General features: G+C 43.7%; 1 protein-coding gene across 12 annotated transcripts in view; it reads left to right on the top strand.

The window, feature by feature from the left end:
• Window positions 1-24,965, top strand: part of ZNF532 (zinc finger protein 532) — a 95,624-nt gene that overhangs the window by 28,675 nt on the left and 41,984 nt on the right. For 11 of the 12 annotated variants that reach the window (XM_036322065.1, XM_036322069.1, XM_036322063.1 and 8 more), the window contains one exon: window positions 16,440-18,796. In XM_036322065.1, coding sequence (XP_036177958.1) covers window positions 16,440-18,796 — 2,357 coding nt within the window. Of the gene's footprint in view, window positions 1-10,246; window positions 10,979-16,439; window positions 18,797-24,965 lie in introns of those variants that run through there. The other variant, XM_036322071.1, reaches the window with a different exon arrangement.

Below are 24,965 nucleotides of genomic sequence, written 5' to 3'. Positions count from 1 at the left end.
AGGGCAGCCATTCAACTTTCCAGAGAATTAGCTGGCGATGGAAGATGCCTCTACAACAAGACAAGAACTGCATAGCCCACTTTTGCTTTGTCTTTTCTCCAAGCCCAGTCTGTCCATTGCTGTTTTTCTGTAGCTTTTCCTAGAATGTTGGTTTAGGACTTGCAGTCAGCCATCTGTGGGGCCTGGTCTGGGCAGCTGCCAGTCAGCGGTGAGCATGCTCTAGAGGTGGGGGCTGGGCCAGGGTTAGGCAAGGAGCAGTGGGGATCACAGCCAGCCTTGGTTATGCTTGACTGGGAAGACCGTTTTGAAATTAAGAAAAGGGTCATGGGACAGTCAGAAAGACATTGGAAGTATTTTGCTTTGTGAGTTTAAATTTTACTGCCATTTAAGAGGAAATTGTACTCCTTCCATGTGTGAACTCCAGGTGACCCTGCCAATGGCTGATCCCCAGAGGAGCCTTGGGGGCAAATCCACATTAGGACAAAGGCCATTCATTTTGAAATGAAATGAAGCGTAATAAGAAACCAGTGCCATCGCTCTGGGTGGAACCCAAGAATGCTCCTCTTCCTTTGGTCAAACTATCATCATTACCTCAAACTATTTCACTTCCTTTTTATTGTTGTTAATTCACGTTATTTTTAAAAATTTATTTTTCAATTACAGTTGACATACAATATCACATTAGTTTCAGGTGTACAATGTGATTAGATATTTATACACCTTACAAAGTGATCATACGGCAGGCCTAGTACCCACCACCTGGCACCATATTTAGTTATTACAATATTATTCTATATAATAAAAGGCTAATATGCAAATTGAACAGCGGAATGACCGGTCGCTATGATGCACACTGACCACAAGGGGGCAGATGCTCAATGCAGGAGCAGCCCCCTGGTGGTCAGTGCACTCCCACAGGGGGAGTGCCGCTCAGCCAGAAGCCAGGCTCACTGCTGGCAAGTGCAGCGGCGATGGCGGGAGCCTCTCCTGCCTCTGCAGCAGCGCTAAGGATGTCTGACTGCCGGGGAGCGGGCCTAAGCTGTCAGTTGGACATCCCCCAAGGGCTCCCGGACTGTGAGAGGGCGCAGGCCAGGCTGAGGGACACTCCCCTGCCCACCGAGTGCATGAATTTCGTGCACCAGGCCTCTAGTTGACTGTATTCTCTTTGTTGCACTTTATATTCCCGTTGACTTTATAAGAAGCAGTTTATACTTCTTAATACCTTCACCTTTTTCATCCATCCCTCCATGCCTCCCTCCAATCTGGTGACCTACTTCACTTAAAAAAATTTTTTTTTTAATTTGTTGATTATCTAGGGAAAAGAAGGGAGAGAGCGAAAGAGAGAAATATTGACTTGTTCCATTTATTTATGCATTCATTGGTTGACTCCTGCATGTGCCCTGACCGGGGATCAAACCTGCAACCTTGGCCCATTTGGATGATACTCCAAACAACCGAGCTACCTGTCCAGGCTGACCTACTTCACTTTCTTGTTTCAGAAACATTTATTCCATTTTCCTTTTTTTTTCTACTTTGTTTTATTATTTTTACAAACTGAGGAAGAAAATATTTGAATGCCTATATGTTTGGTGCTTTCCATATAATTTGTTTTCACTTGCACAACACCCTATGATATGGCTATTATTATTAGTTCTCTTTTTTATTATTTTTTCTATTAGTTCTCTTTTATTTTTTAGTCCTGTTTTAAAGATGAGGAAATTGAGGCTCTTCCTTCAGAAAAACCTGAGAAATGGGTTCTTCATACGTGGCCGATGCTGGTGTGTATGTGTGTGTGTGTGTGTGTAGCATCCTGGGTCAAGAAATATTGTGGCCCACAAGGAAAGGTGTACCCACAAAAGGGAGACTGAGGCAAAATAATGGCTGGCTGGGCTCTGACTGAGTGGGGTCCTTGGAATTAGGCCAAGGAGTTTGAACTTAATTTGAAAGGTGATTTGAGAATTTTTTTTTTTTTTTTAAGAGAGAGGGAAAGGCAGAAATATCAATATGAGAGAAACACATCCATTGCTTGCCTCCTGCATGCTCCCGACTAGGGCCCAGGCCAGGGAGGAGCCTGCAACCGAGGCACATGCCCTTGACCACAATCGAACCAGGACCCTTCAGTCTGCAGGCTGACGCTCTATCCACTGAGCCAAACCGGCTACTGCGATTTGAGGATTTTTAATAGAGGGAGCGATAGATGTGATTAAAGTAGAGCTTTAGAAAGACTGATCTGGCAAATCTGGCTGATAGGATGAAGAAAGCCAGGGTGTTATATTTGTCTAGATGTTGGATGAGATGGTCCAAAACTAGAGGAGGGATGGGGATTAAAAGAGGATGGATTCAAACTACATTGCCAAGGAAAATGGGCAGGTTTTGGTGAAAGGGAAGAGTTGGAGGTGAAATTGTTAGTTTAAGTGACTGGGAATAGCTGTCTGGAAAGAGGGAAGTAGATGGTGAGTTCAGTTGCAGATGTTTTAAAGCAGCGGTTCTCAACCTGTGGGTCGCGACCCCTTTGGGGGTCTAACGACCCTTTCACAGGGGTTGCCTAAGACCATCGGAAAACACATATATAATTACATGTTGTTTTTGTGATTAATCACTATGCTTTAATTATGATCAATTTGTAACAAAGAAATTGGGGGTCACCAAACATGAGGAACTATATTAAAGGGTCGCAGCATTAGGAAAGTTGAGAAGCACTGTTTTAAACGATTGTAGGATATCTGGCAATAAATGTCCCCCAGGCACTTTAAGTAAACATTTCAGGAAAAAACAAAATTTGATTTGAGTCTCTGAAGCAAGTGATTGTTGTATGAAGTGTGGGTGTTTAGTGAATATAAATACCAGAACTCTAAAGTCTTAATATTGGATAACGTGTGTAATGTATATAGAAATGGCCTTTTAGAGGTTTTAAAAGAAATTTGCAGTCTACAATTGGACAGCTCAACTAATTGTTTTTATTCCTCAGCATGTCTTCAATTAGTAATATTAGGTAGCATTTTTGCTGTTATTATTTTGTATACTCTTCATATAAAAATTATAGCCCTGGCTGGTGTGGCTCAGTTGGTTGAGCATCATCGCATGTACCCAAAGGTCACTAGCTCGATTCCTGGTCCTGGCACTTGGTAGGGGGCAGCTGATTGATGTTTCTCTCTCATATCGATGTTTCTTTCTCTTCTCTCTCTGAAATCAATAAAAACACACTTTAAAAATTAATTGTATATAGTTAAGATGGCAGGTTTTATGGTATGTGTATTTTATTACAATAAAAAAAATTAAATGTATATTTTACTCAGGCCCGGCTGGGTAGCTCAGTTTGTTAGCACATCGTCCTGATATGCCAAAGTTGCAGTTTCGATCCCTGGTCAGGGCACAAACAAAAATCAACCGATGAATGCATAAGTAAGAGTAACAACAAATCGATGTTTCTCTCTCAAATCAATAAATTTAAAAAAATGTACCTTGTTCTGTTTTCCTGTGTGTGGGCCATTAGTTAATTGGTTTTGTGATATATGTGAATTGTAGTATATGATTGGGAAATTATACCAGAAAGCAGTAGTTTCCCTTTATGACTGCTCATGTTTTGAACGGCACAACCCAGTTACATTGCTATTGTGGAAGGAAAGTCTGGCCTTGTTATACGATACCTGAAGGATGGCAAGAGGGGTAAACGATTAATTTCCTTACACATGCCCATACAACCAAATCTTTAGGAGGGACCTAGTTTTTATAAGCTGTTGTTTTATAAATTAAACTATCAGTGATTGAGTTGTCATGTTGCCCATCATCGGGCAGAAAGAGAAACCAAATAATTATTTATCATGTTTGGCTACAGACTAGGCCTGGCTGTCATTGCTGAAGATCCTGTGAATCATTTTGTGTCCAGATAGCATGGAGAATGCAAACTTGGGAAATTCTGTTTCTAGTAAATTTCGGTTTAAAAGTTCCTAAGTTGTTTACATTAGTCAGTGGCTGACCTTGAAGCAGCTCATTGGTAAGGGGATGAAACGGGAACTCAATGTCCACATAGCCAGAGCTGTTATTGAAACACTTAGGAAGTATCTCTTGTTGGTAGTGCCCTTCACCAATGTCCTTTAGAAGCAGAACGGTTGCAGTTCCCATCTTCTGCTCCTGTCAGCTCTTCGCATTTTAATTCTCCCCACCCTCTTAGCTATTCATCATTTCTGTCTTACTTTTTATAAGATCCAAAGTCCACATATTTTTAGATTTTCTCAGTCTCCACCTCATGTCCTTTTTCTGTCCCATAATCTCATCCAGGATGTCACATGGCATCGAGTCCTCATGTCTCCTGAGGCTTCTGTTGGCTTCCCTCGTTTTTCATGAGGGTACCCGGTCAGGTATTTTTGTGGAGTGTCCCTCCATTGGGATTTGTCTGATTTTTTTCTGGTGGTTAGGCTTGGACAATGTTTCCTAACATCACGTCAAGGGAACCTTCCATTCGTATGACTTACCACTGTTGGTGCTTACCTTGGTCACCTCATTGAGGTAGTGTTTGTCTCCACTGTAAAGTTACTCTTACCTCTCCCCTTTCTCTAACTGTCCTCTTTGGAAGAAAGTCACTAAGGAGTGGGCATTAACTCACCTCCATAAGGGCGGGGCATTTACATAAGTATTTGGAATTCGCCTGCACAGAATTGTCTGCTTTTCCCCATTCAATCATTTCCATCAGTATGGACTCTTGTTTATTTTATACTTTGGATTATAATCTAATTCTGTTTTATTTGTTGCTCAATTATACCAGTGTTGGCCATTGGGAGCTCTTTCTGTTGACCTCTGTGTCTGTCTCTTTGACCTGCCCCTCACAATGTTGCTTGTTTTATTTGTTGGTTTTGGAGCTCTTGCTTGCTTTCTGGCACCACCGGTGCTCCAGGCTCATTTTGTGCATTTCCTGCACAATCCTAGAATCGCCATTTCTCCAGGACCCCTGTTTCCTGTTAGTGGAGAATGGTGCTAGAAATGAAGAACTGGGTGCTTGGTAGTCCTCACTTCTTGGTATTTGCATTAAAAAAACTTTTATTGAATTGAGAGAGAGAGAGAGAGAGAGAGAGAGAGAGAGAGAGAGAGAGAGAGAGAGAAACATCAATTTGTTGTTATGCTGACCAGGGATCGAATGCTCAATCTTGGTGTATCAGGATGATGCTTTAACTGACTGAACTACTCACTGAGGTGGTCTTTGCCATTTTTGGTTGTGGCACTGGTGCCAGGTTCACCTCCTCACATGACTCACTTTCTTATCTGCTCTTTCCACAAGATGGCCCAGATTTGGTTTTATAGTTATCAGATTTTTGTTAAATTAATTAATTATTATTATTATACTAGAGGCCCGGTGCACGAAATTCGTGCATGGTGTGTGTGTGTGTGTGTGTGTGTGTGTGTGTGTGTGTCTGTCCCTCAGCTTGGCCTGTGCCCTCTTGCAATGTGGGACCCCTCGGGTAGGGTCCCTAGGCCTGGCCGGCAATCAGGGCCTATCGGGGCTTTCCTTCCCCCGGCTGCCGGCAGCTGGCCCTGTCCCCACTGCTGCCCCCCTCTCCCTAGCCACCGGTTGCCTCCCTCTGTGGGCTACAGGTGTGGGGTGCAATCGCTTGGCTGGCCTGGGCCTCCCTCTGCGGGGCGATGGTGGGGCCCCCTGGCCAATCACATTGCACCTGCCTTGGCTGGCCAGGCGTCAGTGCCTGTCATAGCGTGGTCGTCCGGATGGTCGTTCTGCTGTTCGGTCATTCAGTCGATTTGCATATTATGCTTTCATTATTATAGATTGTTGTTAATCCTCACCCAATGATATATTTTTTCCCATTTATTTTTAGAGAGTGGAAAGGAGGGGGAGAGACAGAAATATCAATGTAGAGAGACACATCAATTGGTTGCCTCCCACAAGTACCCTGACCAGGTATCAAGCTGCAATTGGTATGTACCCTTGACTGGAATCAAACCTGGAACCCTTCAGTCTGCAGGCTGATGCTCTATCCACTGAGCCAAATCATCTAGGGCGAGCTGTCAGATTTTTAGAAGTCTAGGTCAATACAAAGTTATTCCTTAGATGGGGAGTGAGGCTGATTTTTTTTTGTTTTTTTAATGTGTTTTGATTTCTATTGTTGACACTACATAGGAATCTGGGCATCAGTTTGGATTGAATTTGGTTCAATGATATTTTGGCCTGTGACTTGTATCTTCTATTACAGTTTCCAAGAATTTTACATATTCATGAACCGTAGGGAGATATTAAAAACTTATTAAGTTTTGAGCATTTGGTTTCATCAAGGCAAAATAAGCAGATGAACTAACATGGACAGGGAACTAGAGATCTGAGTTTCTCTTTCCTTGTTTACGGCCCAGCTGAGATCGGAGAGCCTGCCAACAGCCGTGAGGTGGTTACATGAAGGAGATAAGTAAAGTGTGGGCAATGGGGACAATATAAAATTCACATCTTTGGGATGTACTATCTCCTCCATATCTTTCTGTTTTTAAAATTAAATTTATTGGGGCAACATCGCTTAATAAAAATGATATAGGTTTCAAGTATATAATTCTGATATAGCATCTATATTGCATTGTATGTTTACTACCCAAAATCACGTCTTTCATCACCACATATTTGATCCCCTTTGTTCTTTGCTTCCCCCATATTTGTCTTTTATGGGAAACCCTATCTGAGAACCACTTTCTTGCTGTTAAGCAGGGGTCCTCAAACTACGGCCTGTGGGCCACATGCGGCCCGCCGAAAACATTTATCCGGCCCGCTGGGTGTTTTTGCCGCCGCTGCCTGTTGCTTAGCAGCCGACTAGTTTTTTTTTAAACTATAGTCCAGCCCTCCAACAGTCTGAGGGACAGTGAACTGGCCCCCTGTTTAAAAAGTTTGAGGACCCCTGCTGTTAAGTGTTAGTAAACTGTAAGCTGAGATGAATATACTCCTCTTTACGCCATGTCTCAAAACAGATAGAGGCATATGTTTTCTTTTTTGTTCCTCACATCACATTAATTATTGATTGATTTTTTAAAAAAATTACCTTGAAGAGTCAAAACTTAGAATTTGATATGGTTCTCGGGACCCCCTTGGAGAAAACTTACTTGCAAGGGTTCTGAGGATTTGGAGGAAGCAAGACTCTCAGGGGTCACCTTCTCTGACTTCCAGCCCAGCTAGGACTAGGACGGAGACAGCTCCGCCTTCTGCAGGGCACAGGGACTCCGAGTCCTTTCAGATGTGACTCAGCCAAGGTGGCTGCTGCTGCTCTTTGTGGGAAGTGGAGCACCCGCTGAAGTGCTGTGTCTGTAAATTTCAATTTTGTTGTCGTTGGGTGGCAGAGGTCAGGTGAGGATGGTGCCATTGCGCCTCTGATCTGAGCAGCTCTTCTGTCCGCCTCTCTAGTCCTGACCTGGTGGGTCGTTTGTGTCTCAGCCTCTAATTCTGACTGTGACCAGGGCTCACATCTCAGCCCATGAGTTCTGGGATGGACAAGGTGAGCCCTGGCCTCCCACCTTGGCCCCTCAGTACCCTCCTCCCACTTGAGAGTGCTGCCCCTTAGCTTCTTTCCTTCTCTTGCTGAAATCCAGATGCTCTGTGATGAGGAAGGTTAATGATCACACACTGTTCTCCAGAATGCGGCCACCTGCTTGGCCAGGTAGGTCTCCTGGCTGCTTGTGGGATGGAAAGAGTGGGAACCTTCATTGAAATTCTCTGCCACTGGCCACTCCTTGTTTGAATTTTACGCTTTCTGTGCTTTTTGTGTGGTATATTGTGTTATGACAAGGCTCCCTCTAAATATCTAAGTATCAGCCTTCCCTCCTTGTCTCTGGGGTTCGATGTATGCTGTTATCCTCATTTTTTCAGGGGGAAAACTTTCCCACACAAAGAAGCCAGAGGGAGGAGGGGATGTCAGTGCTGGACCGGAACAGCATGGGAAGGCCTTGTGCCCTCCACCATTGTTAGTGCTCCTGTAGCTGGGACATTAAAAGCCCATTCTCTCCACCAGAGTTTGTCCACAGAAACTCATTCATTTTCGGATGCTGTATGGATGGGTTGTGTATGTGCTTGCTTATTAGTTAAGTAACAAGAGTGTAGGTCAGTAAATTATTCCATAGAACTGCAGAAAGAAAGAAATAGGAAATTCATCATCTCCTTCCATGCATTCATTTGTGATTTACTGGACAAGAATTTCTTTTACAACTAGTGAGCAAGCCATATGGAAGACAGTTTAAACTTTGTAATCGGTAACACAGAAATTTGTATATAATGAGCTGTCATTTTGCCGCCTTAGATGTCAGGTAATAAATATTTAAATGGGGGGGGGGGGAGAAGGAGGGGGACCATGATGCATTTAAAGTAACTAATGTATAACGGTGGCAACAATTGGTGGCGCCTTTGAGGAAATCATTTTGGCATTTCTGTTCATGTATCAGAAAAAAAATGACCTGTGTTTAGCTCAGAATTTGGGAACTATTGCTTTCCTCTTTCCAGAGATTTATAATATTTGTTTGCACAGTACAGGCTGCCCTACCTGAGAACAGTCTGCTCAGTGGAGAACAATCCAGCATTTACTGTTTTCGTCTCGTGTTAGTGGGAAGCCAAGTGGGTCCTTCAGAACCCTGTCTCTGCCTCGCAGTGTGTGAAATGCTGCCTGAGGGTTTCCAATTTTTTCCTAAAGAAGGTTGTGTCGCTGACGTTACACAGCTGGGACTAGAGGAGGAGCAGGTTGGGAGGGAACATAAGGGCTTTGGTGAAAGTTTGACAGATGGTTGGGAGAGCCAAGCAGAATATAGAGCCAGCAACCGGGAAGGTGGCTCTTAAGGTAGCATTAGGGCTGAATGTAGAAATTAGTGAGTTCCGTGACTATATGTGATTGTCGTGACCAGGGGAGCTGTGAGGTTGCCTTGGAGCAAAAGTAGATGAAGGTTTGAAGGGACCCCCCAGGGAGAGGGGCACAGCCAGTGAGTCAGGGAGAAGTCAGCTCGTGGCAGTACTGCGGAGCGCAGGAGTGCACGGGAGGAAGGATGGTCGATCGGCTGGAGAATGAAATGCGGCTGAAAGGCCACAGGTAACAGCATAAGCGCAGGGAACAAAGAAGGGGAATGGGCCCTTTGGGGAGTGTCCTGAGACTTGCTGTATTTCATTTAGTAGCTTTACATTATTAAATTGCATCTAACTTTATTTTGAAATAATTTTTACTCCTAGGAAAGTTGCAGATATAAAAGAGTTTCTATGTTCTCTTTGCCCAGTTTTCCCTAGCTGCCTGGCATAGTTATAACACACCACAACTGAAAAAAATTATCATTGGTATAATACTGCTAACTAGATTACAAACTTGATTTGTTCCACAGTATATATACAGTCAGAATTTTGTTCTCCAAAGTAGCTTTGGTTAGTTCTTTTCTCCCCTACTCTCTTCAGCATGGTTATGTTGTTCACTTGTAATATAGTTAGGTTTTTTGTTCTCGTTGGTCTTTCATTTTGGGCCTTCCCTCATTTTTTGGTTGCTTTTTTCCCCTCCAGTTTACATGCAATAAATTCTCTGGGTTTTGACAAATGCAAACAAGTGTGTACCCAACCCCACAATTGTGATACAGAACAATTCCATCACTCCCCCCAATTCCTCCTGGATTGGAGAGTGGATTGCAAGGGGCCAGGAAGGAGCTGGGAGGGGCAGGATTTGTCCCATGGGTCGAGAACTTGACTTCGAAGGCAGCATGTTGGTGAGACAGCACCAGGTGAAGGTTGAGGGAGGTCTTTTTATGCCAGCAGGTAGAGGTGATAGGACTGATCAAAGGCACAGGAGGAGGGTGACAAGCTCATGGAGGAGGATCAACTTGGACAGGCCAACTGCAGGACCCAACAAGATCTGTAGGAAGGAAGGGTGTGGAGAGAGGGCCTGCCTGAGGCCTGTTGTCTTGGAGGTTGACTTCAGGAAGAAAAAGACCAAGGCGTGCAGGAGGTAAGAGGAAAAGATTAGAAACAGCCCCTGTCTCCTGGCAGGGTGGGAGTTAATACTGAGAAGAGGACTGTGGAGCTTAAGTGACACTGAGTACTCCCCGGGAATACGGAGCAGGGATTTGCACAGCCTTCTCTGGAGGTTTTCTTGGCAGCTGCAGAACCCAAGGGGACAAAGCAAAGGCTCTATGGCTGAGTTTTGTTTAGACCTATGAATGCTTGGAGCTGGGGTGGGGTGGGAGTGGGGGTGAGAAGTAAGCCAGGAATTGCAGGTTGAGCTGATAAGGCTGAGGGGTGTGTAGGGATCATTTGTTGTGGTGGCCTGGTCCCCTCAGGAGAATGATGGACAGAGGAGGGCAGGGGAGGTTTTGAGGTAAGAGTGAACAGCCACAGGGAAGGGCTGGGCTGGTTTTATTCTTGTGTTTCCCAAGGTTGTGCCCTGCTTCCATGACTCTGAGTTTATATTTCCAGAAGCAGCTTGAACTTTCATATCAGTTCTGTTCCAATCAGGAATATTAGGTATTAGCTGAGGAAGAACATGCCTGACCTTGCTGAGTTATCTGTATAGTAATGTCTATTTACTTAACAAGTAGATGTCTATTCTAGCACACAGCAATTGTATTTACTAATTTATTTTCTTTTTTTAATTATCGCTTTTTAGAGAGAGAGAAACATCCATCTATTGTTTCACTTGTTTATGCATTCATTGGTTGACTCGTGTATGTGCCCTGAATGGGGTTTGAACCCGAAACCCTGGCATATTGGAACGATGCTCTAAACAACTGAGCTGCCAGGAGATCTTTACTAATTTCTTGTTAATGCATACAGAATTAAATGCATATTCTGTTCATTTCATCTATGTAAGAGCTGTCTTCACAGATGGTGTGCTACCATGCGTATGCTGTTTAGAAAATGTTCTTCTGCCCTTGGGGGCAGTGTAATCAGGTCCCCACCCACGGGGCTGGAAGATGATATGATGTGTCACACCGTTCTTCGCAGACCTACAAAGTGCTCGCTGATTGTCAAGATTCACTCAAGGTCTGATTGGTGTGGAGGACAAAAGATAAAATGAGCACTTTCTTTGCTATTTGTCACTTGGTAGGGGCCTTCAAATGACATGTAATTCTTATATTCCGTCCATAGTTCAATTTATTATTGTTTATTATTCCTCAAAACTATCCACACTTAGACAGTCATGTATGTATATGTATGTGTTTGTATTATTATTATTATTATTTTGAAACCCAAGTATCCATCAGTTTTGGGACCCAGTCTCCTCCCCCCACCCACTTTCCTAGAGAGAAGCAAGGCAAAGGTTCTTAACACCTTCTTCAGTAGCTGATCAGATTCTTTAAAAAAACAAACACACACACACCCACCCACACACACACCTCAAAACTGATGTGTATTCCCAGGTGGTTTAGGAAAACTGAAGAAGCATGAGGCTGGCCTGTGTTGTTGAACCTGCTTGGTATTTGGAATGCAATGGCAGGGACTCATCAGCAGTTCAGATTGAAGTGGGGCAGAAGCAAAAGGTCAACAGGAAAGAGATGTGATTCCTCTCCTCCCCTCCCTTCCGTTCCTTCTTTTTTGTGGTTGAAGAGATGTAATGATAGAGAACCTTGAAAGTGCAAAAGATGAAAAGATTGGTGATGGAGGAAGCTCAAAGGTCTGTGTACTAGTGTAATGGGAACAACAAGAATTTGAATGTGGAAGACCAGAGAAACCAGTCCCTCGAAGACATTTAAAAACGGGTGCTGGAATCATTTTCAGTGAGGAACAAAATAAATGGTAAACAGAGCATAATATTAACATGTCATAAAAACATGTTATATGTGAAGGAAAGATAATAAGGATAGAAACATGAATTAGATCATTAATCTGTTGAGGGCTTCAATGTCTAGATACTGCACAAAAAAAAAGTGATATAGACCCCAAAAAGAATAATAGTATTATTACCTTTATTTTATGGAAAGTGTGTATAATCCTATATAATAAGAGAGGAATGTGCTAATTAGCCATTACACCTAAGGCGTAATGACCGAGTGCATCATGACCAGATCACAGATCAGCAGGAGGGTGGGCCAGCGAGGTACAAGTGGGCTGTGGAGAGCTACATGAGGGAGTAGGGCAGCAAGCTATGGGGGTGGGGGAGGGAGGAGGGAGCGGGGGAAACTACAGGAGGGTGGCAGCGACCTGGCGCACGGATTCGTGCACAGGGCTACTAGTTCTATATAATAAAAGGCTAATATGCAAATAGACCGAATGGTGGAATGACTGGTTGCTATGACGTACACTGACCACCAGGGGGCAGATGCTCAACGCAGGAGCTGCCCCCTGGTGGTCAGTGCACTCCCACAGGTGGAGTGCCACTCAGCCAGAAGCGCTGAGCTGGGCTTAATGCTGGTGAGTGCAGCAGGAGCCTCTCCCACCTCCTCTGTGGCAGCGCAAAGGATGTCTAACTGATGGCTCACAGACTGCGAAAGGGCGCAGGCTGGCTGAGGGACCCCCCGAGTGCACAAATTCCGTGTACTGGGCCTCTAGTGTTGTCATGATGGCCAATAGACTTTGTTTTTCTTTAGGATTTAGAATTTATTGACTTTTGGTAAAGCAAATGTTAGCTTCTCCATTTAAATGGGGAAGCTGATGTGTTTTCACTGTTCAGAATGACCTTGTGTATTCATTTTGGAGGCAGAACCTTGGTTGGGTTTGGGCATGTCTCTTTGGGATTATTGAAGTTAGCGTCCATGGTTAAGTAATGCCTGAGCCTTTCACGCTGTCATTCTTCAGTTGGAATTGGGAAACAGCTCTATGAACAGTCTTCCTCCCTTTTTTATTGCAAACCGTAAGTATAAGTAAGGGGTGAATAGGTTTTTCTTGAGGCTTTCTTTTGACTTGATAACTTTTGACTTTTGCCAACAAAGATGAAACAGCTTTCTGTAATTTTAAGAGGCTTTGGTAGGAAAGGAAATATTTTGTCTGTGTCATAGGAGGAAATAAAGAGATCACATGACACACTTGAGATCTTTCAATTTCCTTTTCTGTAAACAGGCCTAGCCTTTTCCCCCAGATATTTCAATGTTTTTGGGTAACAGGACATTCTACCTTGAACACAAATCTATTAGTGAATTGCAGGTTATTGAAATGGGGGTTAGCCTTACATTAGAAGACTGTAAGTGCTTTTGAAGGAAGATATATTTTACAGCATGTAAATGAAATGAAAGACATTGTTACAATGACTAAAGCTAATTCTGTTTGAAAATCAAGCTCTTGAGGCCAAGAGAAGCTCAAATTTTGAGGTCTTTTTATGTTATTTTTTAAGAGACGACTAAGATTTATTTTTGTAATGCTTTGAAGTAAAGGAATCTATTTCTAAAAGATTACTACTTAGGAATTGGGGAAAAAATTAAGAGAATTTGCAAACATAAGCATTTCTCTTTGTACTTCACATAAGTGAGAAATGAAGTGGGAGTTAAAATTATTTTTTCTCCCAAGTGGAAAATTTGCTCTTGCCTTCCCAAATGTGGGAAGGTAATGGGTAATAGGACGATGTGATTGTGGGTATGAAAAACATTTCTATAAACCAAAAAAGAGAAGTGTGAAGTTACAGAGAGCAGTATTTATTACATTAATTTTACAACCCTGAGAGGCAACTCCACCCACACGGTGTGGTCTTGGGTTTCAGTGTGATGCACTGTCGATGCCCCCACTCCCTGCACTCAGTATTTTATGCCCATTGTGCACTTTTACGTGTCAGTCAGGATTCCATCAGGTGAACTAGGAGGTTTAGTTTTTTAAACCACAGCTAATTCCCTCTTACCTGTAAGGGTGTCTCATTGCTCTACCCTTGGGTTCACCCTTTTCCCTCAAGAGAAAGGGAAAGGTGATACTGGAGATCGAGACAGCAGGGTGGCTGGATTACTACAGAGAACAGAGTTGCTCCTGAATCAGGAATGTCTTCTCAACCCCTTGGGGGGATTGCAGGCTGGGGCTTCCCAAACCTTAACTCTGCTTTACTTGGGCAGATAGGAAAAGATACAGGCAGCATAGTGAGCAACATCCTACCACTGATTAAAGGTTTTTTCCTGCTCTGGGGCACCTGTGCACAGACAGGTCAGGCAGGTCCCCACCATGTAAACAGGAGAAGGAGATACTAAGAATCATGCGTTGATCTTCCAAGTATTGCACTGCTGATCCGAACTGCCAATCATTCAAGGTTTCATGTGGTGACCTTTTATCATTTCTTATGGTTGTGTCTTGGGCCTACTACCTATGAGTATTTGAATTGTCTCTTATGTTCTTTTTGCTTCTGAACTGATGGCCCTCTGGGATGAATGATGTGGAACTGGATGACATCTTTTGCGTAAAGAGAGGGCAAATGACATACATCCAGGGTAGCTGTAAAGAAAGGATGGAGGCACTTAGAGGACCCAACCACAACTGTGACTTCCAGAGCTTGGTCCAAGCTGTGGATAAGTGCTGGGGTTGGGCATGGGTCATGATTCTATGAAAGCAGAGGTCTCTGAAATCTGATCTACAACTTGGATCACCGTGATTGGGAAAGATAGACCACAGGGATGCTTTGCTGACAGTGGTTTTATTGTGAGTATTCCATTTAGAAACTGCAATGTGATGCTTCTTTAGGTCTACATTAACTGAGACATGTGAGTGGAAGGTGATTTTTTTTCTCCAGCTCCTTACGTGAGTGTTTATTAAATCTTCATCAGTAGTTTTTCCCAATCAAATTCTTAGAAGTGTTTGGACGTGTCCCAGAGGGAGTGAGTATGCTGAGGGTGTCTTAGCAGCTGATGATGAGCTTATGGAGTTCTCATTGGTATGTATGTTGTCACCTGAGTGAAAATTCAACCTTGACCTTTGTGTCATCACTTTTCTTAGGGATGACGGATCTTTTACAGGTTGTACAAGAAAGTATATTATTACTTTAAAATGTGGAAGAACACTTCTTAGTGATTTAAAGGAGGAATAACAGAAAAATTGAAGAATCAATTAGGCTAATTTTTCCATTGAAAGTTGCCAAAAATCAGTTATAACCCTCTTGTCTTCTGACCTTGATTGTTGCCTCCTGTTCTTGCCTTTCCTATTTTTCATCCCCCCTCTTCCCTTTCCTTCTTTCCTTCTCTTCCTAGATGCTTGCCTCCCTCCCACCACTGTAGAAGGAAGGAACTGGCCCAAAGATTCCCTCACTTCTTAGGGTCTCAGAGCTGGCTCCAGACCTGTTCTGTTATAAATCTAGTGTTTTGGCCCCTGACTTGTGGCGGGTTAGTTATCTGGCATTTGCGGTGTGACAGGTGCTGACAGGCCCATAGGTAAGAGACAAGTGCACACACTGTAGTACATACCAGAAAGGAGCATGAGGTGCAGTGCTCTGGGCCTTCGGGAGGATGAAGATCTCTCTTTCAGCGGAAGTTTTATCTGAACCCCACGATTATGCATTCTCTGCAGTGGGTAAAGGGCACCCTTTAGAGACCCTTGGCACTTCATGTATTTATATATCCTTCATCTTTAGTAACAGTTGTGCCCATTTTTCTAAAATTGTCCTACCACAAAGGCTTTGTGGACACAAATGGGAACACTTCTCTGTAGAATGTTATGCACCCATATTCAGCTCCGGGTAAAAGAGAGGGCCTGCCCTCCCGGCTTTGCAGTCCTCAGGTCTGCACTGAGGGTCATTGCACGGTGGGGTCTTTCTCAGTTGCCACAGCTGCTTGCACAACTGTGTCCGAAGGGTGGTAATTAGGAAACAGTTATGTGTCACCTCAACCATTAAAACCCATGAGCTAGGGAGGGACAAGGAAGGGATGCTGGGCTTTTCTGCCAGGATGGTATTTTTTCCTAGCAGAGTAGAGAAAACAAGGATTAAATAAAAACAGATGGAATCAGCACCTACCTGAGGGATTTCTTAAAAGCTCTAGATGGAACTTGACTAGCAGTAGCTGTGCTGTGGTGGGCCGGGATGCTTGTTTCTCCTGTGGGTAAATGGTTATCTGTCATTGTTTTTTTTATTGTAATACATTTCTTTTAATTTGATAGCCCAAATCCGATGGTGACTATAATAGTGATGATTTTGCCAGTGGAAGTAAATGCCGTCAAGATCAAAATATGTTTGAAGTAGCTTTTTGTGTGTAATGAATCCAGTGGTAAATGATAAATTTTCTGGTTGTTACACCAAAACCTGCTTTTCTTAAGATAAGAGCTTTGATCAATTTTATTCTTGTTAGAGTGGTGCCACACTGATCATGTGGTGTGCGGCATTTTGGAGGAATTCCTTTGAAGCTACAATTATCAAGGCTTTATATACCGTATATCCTCTGAAAATGTGTTCACTTTGACTCAGAATTTTCTGTAATTATAATAATTGTGCAGTTACTGACTTGCTCTTCTTGGTAATCATCACTGTGTTGATATAAATCCTAGAGGGTATTTTTCTCCTCATTACGAAATGCCAGTTGCTGATAGAATTACTCTGTTTGTTTAACAGAACATCTGATCAAATTCATGACCATGGGGGATATGAAGACCCCAGACTTTGATGACCTCCTGGCAGCATTTGACATCCCAGATATGGTCGATCCTAAAGCAGCTATTGAATCTGGACACGATGACCAGGAGAGCCACATCAAGCAGAACGCTCATGGAGAGGACGACTCCCACACGCCATCCTCTTCTGACGTGGGCGTCAGTGTTATTGTTAAGAATGTTCGGAACATTGATTCCTCTGAGGGCTCAGAGAAAGATGGTCACCCCACCGGCAATGGCCTACACAATGGGTTCCTCACAGCATCCTCTCTGGACAGCTACAGTAAAGATGGGTCAAAGTCCTTGAAAGGAGATGTGCCTACCTCAGAGGTGACTCTAAAAGACTCCGCTTTCAGCCAGTTTAGCCCTATCTCAAGTGCTGAAGAGTTTGACGATGATGAGAAGATAGAGGTGGATGACCCCCCTGATAAAGAGGACTTGCATTCGAGCTTTAGATCGAATGTGTTGACGGGGTCTGTTTCCCAACAGGACTATGATAAACTGAAGGCACTTGGAGGAGAAAACTTAAGCAAAACTGGAATCTCTACTTCAGGCAATGTAGACAAAAACAAAGTTGTCAAGAGAGAAACAGAAACAAATTCTATAAATCTGAGTGTTTATGAACCTTTTAAAGTCAGAAAAGTCGAGGATAAATTGAAGGAAAACTCTGAAAAGGTGCTTGAAAATAGGGTCCATGACGGGAAGCTGAGCACTGAGAAGAACGACACCACCCTTGGCGGCGTGGCTCCGTCAAGGTCAAAGCCATCCTCCAAGCTTTCTTCCTGCATAGCTGCCATCGCTGCTCTTAGTGCTAAAAAGGCTGCTTCAGGCGCCAGTAAAGAGCCAGTGACCAATTCACGGGAACCCTCTCCATTACCAAAAGAAGTCAATGATAGTCCTAGAGCCATTGAAAAGTCTCCTGAGTCCCAGAGTCTCATCGATGGGACGAAGAAGGTGTCTCTGAAGCAGCCGGATAGCCCCAGGAGCATTTCAAGTGAAAACAGTAGCAAGGGATCTCCGTCGTCCCCTGCAGGATCGACACCAGCAATTCCCAAAGTCCGCATCAAAACCATTAAGACGTCATCTGGGGAAATAAAGAGAACAGTGACAAGGGTATTGCCAGAAGTTGATCTTGACTCTGGAAAAAAGCCTGAGCATACAGGGCCCGTGATGGCTTCTGTGACGTCGCTTCTGTCATCTCCAGCTGCAGCTGCCGTCCTTGCCTCTCCCCCCAGAGCGCCTCTGCAGTCTGCTCTGATCACCAACGCAGTTGCCCCTGCAGAGCTGACCCCCAAGCAGGTCACTATTAAGCCCGTGGCAACTGCCTTCCTCCCAGTGTCTGCTGTGAAGACAGCGGGATCTCAAGTCATTAATTTGAAGCTTGCTAACAACACGACGGTCAAAGCCACAGTCATATCTGCTGCCTCTGTTCAGAGCGCCAGCAGCGCCATCATTAAAGCTGCTAACGCCATCCAGCAGCAAACCGTTGTGGTGCCGGCATCCAGCCTGGCCAATGCCAAACTCGTGCCAAAGACTGTGCACCTCGCCAACCTTAACCTTCTGCCTCAGGGCGCCCAGGCCACCTCTGAGCTCCGCCAAGTGCTAACCAAACCTCAGCAGCAAATAAAGCAGGCAATAATCAATGCAGCTGTCTCACAACCACCCAAAAAAGTTTCTCGAGTCCAGGTGGTGTCCTCCTTGCAGAGCTCTGTGGTGGAAGCTTTCAACAAGGTGCTGAGCAGTGTCAACCCCGTTCCAGTTTACATCCCCAACCTCAGTCCCCCTGCTAACGCAGGCATCACGTTGCCGACCCGCGGGTACAAGTGCTTGGAGTGTGGTGACTCCTTCGCTCTGGAAAAGAGTCTGACTCAGCACTACGACAGACGCAGTGTGCGCATCGAGGTGACGTGTAATCATTGTACAAAGAACCTTGTTTTCTACAACAAGTGCAGCCTCCTCTCCCATGCCCGCGGGCACAAGGAGAAGGGGGTGGTAATGCAGTGCTCCCACTTGATTCTAAAGCCCGTCCCAGCAGATCAAATGATTGTTTCTCCAACAAGCAATACTTCTGCTTCATCTTCCGCTCTGCCAAGCTCTGTGGGGGCTGGCACACACACTGTAACCAAAATCCAGTCTGGTATAACTGGGACCGTCATATCAGCTCCTTCAAGCACGCCCATCATTCCAGCTATGCCTCTAGACGAAGACCCGTCCAAGCTCTGCAGGCATAGTCTGAAATGTTTGGAGTGCAACGAAGTGTTCCAGGACGAGACATCGCTGGCTACGCATTTCCAGCAGGCTGCAGATACGAGTGGACAAGTAGAGTATCATTTACATTTTGGTGTTTCCGTGATGAATCTGTAGACATGAGTGTTCTATACAATGCCCTTGATTTTGGGGGTGGGAGCTCAGTTAAATGGAAGGGGGTGTGTGGATGCGTGTGGATGTATGAATGCACGTAGACGAGAGAGGAAGCATTGTTTTCATAGAAGAGAACAATGGTGAAACATGAATGTTTTCGGGGAAGTTGATTCTCCTAAACAGATAGAAACTCTATGTACTAGTTGAGTTATGGCACCTAAGATTTAGGGTTAGTAATGGAGTTCTTAATTGTTGGATCATTGGAATATATGTAGGGAATCCGAGATCTAGCTAATTATAGTATCATCCCATTGAATTAAGGGTTCGAGTCAGGCTGCATCACCAATGTTCCTTAATTATTAGTGACAATGTTGGTATTTTAAAAGTTCCTGTTGTTACTTACAATTACTGTCTTTTGTAGTTAAACATACCTAGTTGGTACCCATTTTATGGTTTGCCTGATTGGTCTTGAAGTATATTCAGTAATATTTTTTAATACAGTCAATTTAAGCTATGGGTGGGAAACCTATCACCATTAAATAGGATACCTTTGCATTTGTTTGCAGCTTTTTTGTTGTTTTGTTTTAGCGAAGTACAGGTTGATGTTGGTGAAATACATTTCACAATGGATGTCAGCCAACTTATCCCTATTGTTGCTTTTCTCCATGGACAGTTTTTGGCTCTTAGATAAATGTGTTTTACAAATACATGATACCTATCATTTGGAAGTAGTTGGACATGTTGAATGAAACATATTTGAGCATAGAGTGGTCATGTGATTTATTGTCCATACTAGAATTGGAAGGGGGACTCAAACTTCTGTTTATGAAGTCACAATGGCAAACCGATTTTTCTTTTTATTTGCCTCCAATATCCCCATGATAGTTTCCCAAGGGCTATGACTGAATTGAGTTCTTTACAGTATTTTGAATTTGAAGAACAGAAGATCGAGCATACCTCAATTTTTTCTCCTGGGTTTTCAGCTTAGTGGAAATGGAAGTGATAAAGAGTTTTGAGAATGTTCTTACAGCATTGGATGTTAAATGTCTCATTGGCTCTGATAGTAAAACACTCGAAAGAGTCATGTGTCCACCAAGTTCAAGAAGATGGTGATTGATGTTGCTCTTTAGTTTGTCCTAGTGAGAATGTGTGGATTCTGTATGAGCGCCCTCTTATCTTGTCCTTACTTCATCAACAGGGTAATGTTTCTTTCCATCTTAAAAGGAAGCAGGAAACAAACAATCTCACGTCTTTAGTTCTGTTTGTTCTGTTGCCTTTTCCCCACCTAAAATCTCTCCCACAGCCCAGGAGGTTGGTGGGATCCTTGTGGCTCTTGCTGGACTAGCCTCAAAGTTAGCAAAGCTACGGTGGTCCTTGCCCACCCATGTCCCCTGGTGTGGCAGTGGGAGGTGGGGCTGAAGACAGGAAGAACAGGAGAAAGAAGAGAGAAAATCTTCACCTCACCTTCTCTAGTTTGCCGTCCACATGACCATTGGCCAGTTCACAATTTGTGAACTTAAATTCAAATGGGGAAAAAATCCACTTATATAAACAGTTTCTTCTTTGAGAATAGCACTTAAAAGTGCTAACGCCATTCAGCAGCGAACTGTTGCTGTGACTTCTTACAAAATTTAGAGGTTGAACTAATGACATCTCAGGTACCAGTCTTTCCTGAGCGCCTTCTTTCTTCTGTTGTCCCTAACATTCATGGATTTAAATTTACATCCGTCTCTCCTTTGACCTTCAGCCTCTCGGTAGCTCACAGGTGAACTGAGAAAGAATAGAGTACCTCGCATTTGTAACAGCCCTCCATGGCTCGCACCCCTGCCGTCCTTTCTTGAACGGGACCCCAGGGCAGTTTAGATACTGTGCCTGCAGTTGCCCGAGGTTTCTCCTGGGCAGGGTTCCTTAGGTGTTTGCACAGGGGATTTGGTTTGAGAGTCATCCACACGGATTCGTGAACCGGCCCTGCTGCCTCTGTTGATTCTGAAGGTTCAAGTGTGTGACCTTGGGGCCTCAGCAAGACCAACAGGTCCACCAGCCCTCACTCATTGCCTTTTGACTTAACTGGGTCTAGAGAAAGGTGTGTTACTTGACTGGCAGCAAGGATATCCCGCTCTCCCTTCCTCCTGCCCAATATCTACTTAGAATACCCTGATGATTTCAAAATCTTACCTGGTGATGCTGAAGTGTCCTGTGCTTATGTTCCAGGTCTTCTCAAATCATTCCATTTTTAAAATGAAACCTTTTATTTTGAATATTTTGGAATCATGTAAGAAATAATACAGAGAGATCCTGTATACTTTTTTTTTTATCTACTTTCCCCAGTGGTAACAAAATACCAGTACAGCAGAACGACCAGAATGACCGGTTGCTTTGATGCACACTGGGCACCAGGGGGCAGATGCTCAATGCAGGAGCTGCCCCCTGGTGGTCAGTGCACTCCCAGAGGGGGAGCACTGCTCAGCTAGAAACTGGGCTCATGGCTGGCGAGCGCAGCAGTCGTGGTGGGAGCCTCTCCGGCTCCTTGGCAGTGCTAAGCAGCAGCGAGCAGGTGGGTGGTAAGGAGCAAGGGGTCCTGGACTGTGAGAGGGTGCAGGCCGGCTGATGGGAAGCCCCCACCGGGCCTCTAGTAATATCATAACCAGGATGTTGACATTGATGCAGTCAATATAGAGTATTTCCATAACCACAAGGATCTCTCATCTTTTTAGAGCCACCCCACCCCTTTTTAAGCCATAGCAACCACTAATCTATTCTCCGTTTCTAATTTTTCACTTCAGGAATGCTGTATAAATGGAGCCAGGCCATTTATAACCTTTTGAAATTGACTTTCACTCGGCATCATTCCCTGGAGATTCTTCCAGTCGTTGCATGTATCAGTGGTTCATTCCTTTTTATTGCTGAATAGTATTCGATCATATGGTTGTACCACAGGGTGTTGAAACATTCAGTCATTGAAGGATGGATGATGGCTGCGTTTTTTCCAGTTTGGAGCTAATATGAATAGAGCTGCTATAAACATTTGTGTACAGGCTTTTTGTGGACATAGGTTTTCATTTCACTTTGATAAATGCTCAGGTGTGCAATGGTTGGGTCATATGGTAATTACATATTTATATTAAAAAAAAACACCTCTTTCCCAAGTGGCTACACTATTTTATATTCCACGAGCAGTTTCTGAGTGGTCTGGTTTATCTGCATCTTTGTCAGCATTTGGTGGTGTTTTCCTGTTTTCTCCATCTGATAGGTGTGTAGTAATAGCTCATTGTGGTTTTAGTGTGTGATTCCCCAATAGCTGATACTTTTGAACATCTTTTCGTACATCTGTTTGCCATCTGTATATCCTTTTGGTGGCGTGTTTCTTAATGTCTTTTGCCCTTTTCAGATTAGATATTTCCCCCCACTGTTGAGTTTTAAGAATTCTTGATATATTCTAGATACTAGTCTTTTTTGTTGGATATGTGGTTGCAAGTCTTTTCTCCCAGTCTGTGGCTTGCTTTTAAAAAATTTTTTTACAAGGCCTTTGGTAGAGCAAGTTTTTCATTTTGATGAAGTCCAGTTTATCAATTTTTTTTTCATAGCTTGTGCTTTTGTTCAACTATAAGAGCTCTTTGTTCTAGATCCTGAAATTTTTATCCTATTTTTTTTCTAAAGGTTTTGTAGTTTTAAGCTTTACATTTAAGCCTGTGATCTATTTGGGGTTAATTTTTGTAAAAGGTAGGAGACTTGGGTTGAGGCTTGTTTGTTTATTTATTTTTGCCCATGCATGTCCTCTTCCTCCAATACCATTTGTCCAGAAGGCTTTCTGTCCTCCATTGAATTGCTTTTGCACCTTTGTCAGATTTCAGTTGGACATATTAGTGTAGGTATTTCTGGGTTATCTATTCTGTACCATTGATTTATGTGTCCATCTCTTCACCAATATCACCATATGAATTATAACTGTAAAATGTCTTGAAATCCAGTAGACTGATTTCTCTAGCTTTATTCTCAGAAATTTTAACTATTCCAGTTTATTTGCCTTTCTATATAAAAAAGTTTAGAATAGTCTTGTCAATCTGTATAAAAAATCTTGTTGGGGTTTTGATAGGAATTAAATTAAACCTGTATATCAGTTTTGGGGAGAATTGATATCTTTACTTACGTTGAGTCTTTCAGTCCATGAACATAGAATATTTCTTTATTTACTTACATCTTCTTTGATTTCTTTTATTATTTTGTAATTATGAGTCTTCTACACACTGTCATTCCTTGGTTCCCTGGCCAGCTTGCCCATCTCCCAGCCTTTCAGAGGCTTGTGTTTGCTTTATACACAATGCCCGGGAGTTTGAGTTGTGCTTAGTAGAAGGAATAAGGAAAGGGACTTCCGATCTCTTCCTGGAAGTGAAAGTTCCACTCTGTTGTTTAAATGCCTGAAAGTCGCTGCTGTTTTCAAGGAGAAATTGGAATTACATCATTGGACTCTGCCCGAGGCTTCAGCCAGTGACGCTCAGTTGTTTTTGGAACTAAACAACGGGGAGGACAGCATTCCATCTGACTCCCCGAGTCTCTCTTCTGACTCTCAGACATTTCCTTTGCTCAGTGCACATCCCTTTTCCTTAGCTCCACCTGTAAAAGGACTGCGGTCAAGCTGTTTTCCACCCCGTTGACATCTGTGGCCTCCAACCTTGGAGACCTCAGCCTTCCTCTAGAGAACAACCTTTTCTTGGTTTAGTGCAGTCACCATCTTCCTTCACTTTGTATCTTTCATTTTCTACTCATTGATATTTGGACTCCTGTTTATGGTTTGATCAGATCCTTTTCTGAGTTTTCTAAGGGTACGTGTTTGAACCAGCCAAGGATCTCTCTGGTTGCCCCGCTGTGTCTGTACATGCCAGATCTCCTTCACCATCTTTCGTACCTGCGTGGTTAGCCTTGTGGGACTTGGCCAGTATGTAATGGGATAGAGTAAGGCTATGATGGCACTTGCTGAATTCTGACTTGCCAGCAGCAGCTCCTCCTCTTACAGATGTTCTGTGAAAGCAATGATTGCCTCAGTGGGTCAGTGCCACTCTGTTACTACCTGGCCCTGTGCTCAGAGGCCCTCAGGGACAGGTCTAAGCTAAGAGTAGGATTGGAATATATGGTTTAGCTGGAGCTCGAGTCCAAGTCGTGGAATTCTGTCACACTCTGGTACATGATATGGGGTAATACTTCGAGCATGCTTAGGTCTGGGTTAGCTGTCCTGCCTGCATCTGTTTATCTCTCACAGGAGCAGGCAGCTGAAGGAGAGGACGAGGTGGCAGGACATCATGGGGGGATCACTTCCCTTCCCAGACGCACCAGACCACGCAGTGCAATAAAAACAGAGCACACGGGCACCGACCAGACGTTGGACATCAGTTGATCTGCCCCGGTTGGAGTTGTATGCCAACCTATATGATTAATGACCCCCGCTTTGGGACACATTGAATAGAGGAGTAGGTGAAGGGGCCAGAGAAGCTTTCCTGCTCTCCATGAAGTATTGAAGAGCTGACAACTTTAATTTTAATAATTAATATTTAAATGTATTAGAATGTCATCGCTTCACCTCTCCGTGAAACCAGGGCTAAATTTAGCCAAGTACAGACTGGCAGCGCACTCAGTGACCTCTAAAAAATTGGCAAAATCAGTTTTCTTGTAGAGTCTCCATCAGCCATAGAATTGGATGTTATAGGTCCTTTGGTCAGCCCTTGTGTTTTACAGTTGAAGATACAAATACCCAGTGTGTGGCATAGTTGGGACTCAAGGCATGACTTCTGATTCATTGTTCCTTCCCTGGTTCATGCTGATAACGGTGATATAGACACAACATTTTACGGTGTGAGACCGTAGGAATCATTTGAGAATTGACTCGTGAGTTACATCCAGGCCAGCGGCAAGAGTGCAGGTGAAGGTGACTTACCTGTCCTGGTCCTCATTTTCAGGGATTCAGTTTCGTGCAGGAACTTTCTGGGCATCGTCAATACAATGTACCAAGTACGTTAAATTATCTTGAGTAGCCCAGCCAGCCCTCGTTTCTAGAAATACTCTGCTTAGGCAGCTTCTGGAAACTGGTGCCGCCTTGGTTCCCTCGCCCGCCCCAAACATCATTAACTGAAGGCTC

The sequence above is a fragment of the Myotis myotis genome, unplaced genomic scaffold, assembly GCF_014108235.1.
Source record: "Myotis myotis isolate mMyoMyo1 unplaced genomic scaffold, mMyoMyo1.p scaffold_m19_p_9, whole genome shotgun sequence".
NCBI classification, from domain to species: Eukaryota; Metazoa; Chordata; class Mammalia; order Chiroptera; family Vespertilionidae; genus Myotis; species Myotis myotis.
The sequence above is the reverse complement of the archived record's forward strand: the minus strand, read 5'-3'. Positions and strand labels throughout refer to the sequence as shown.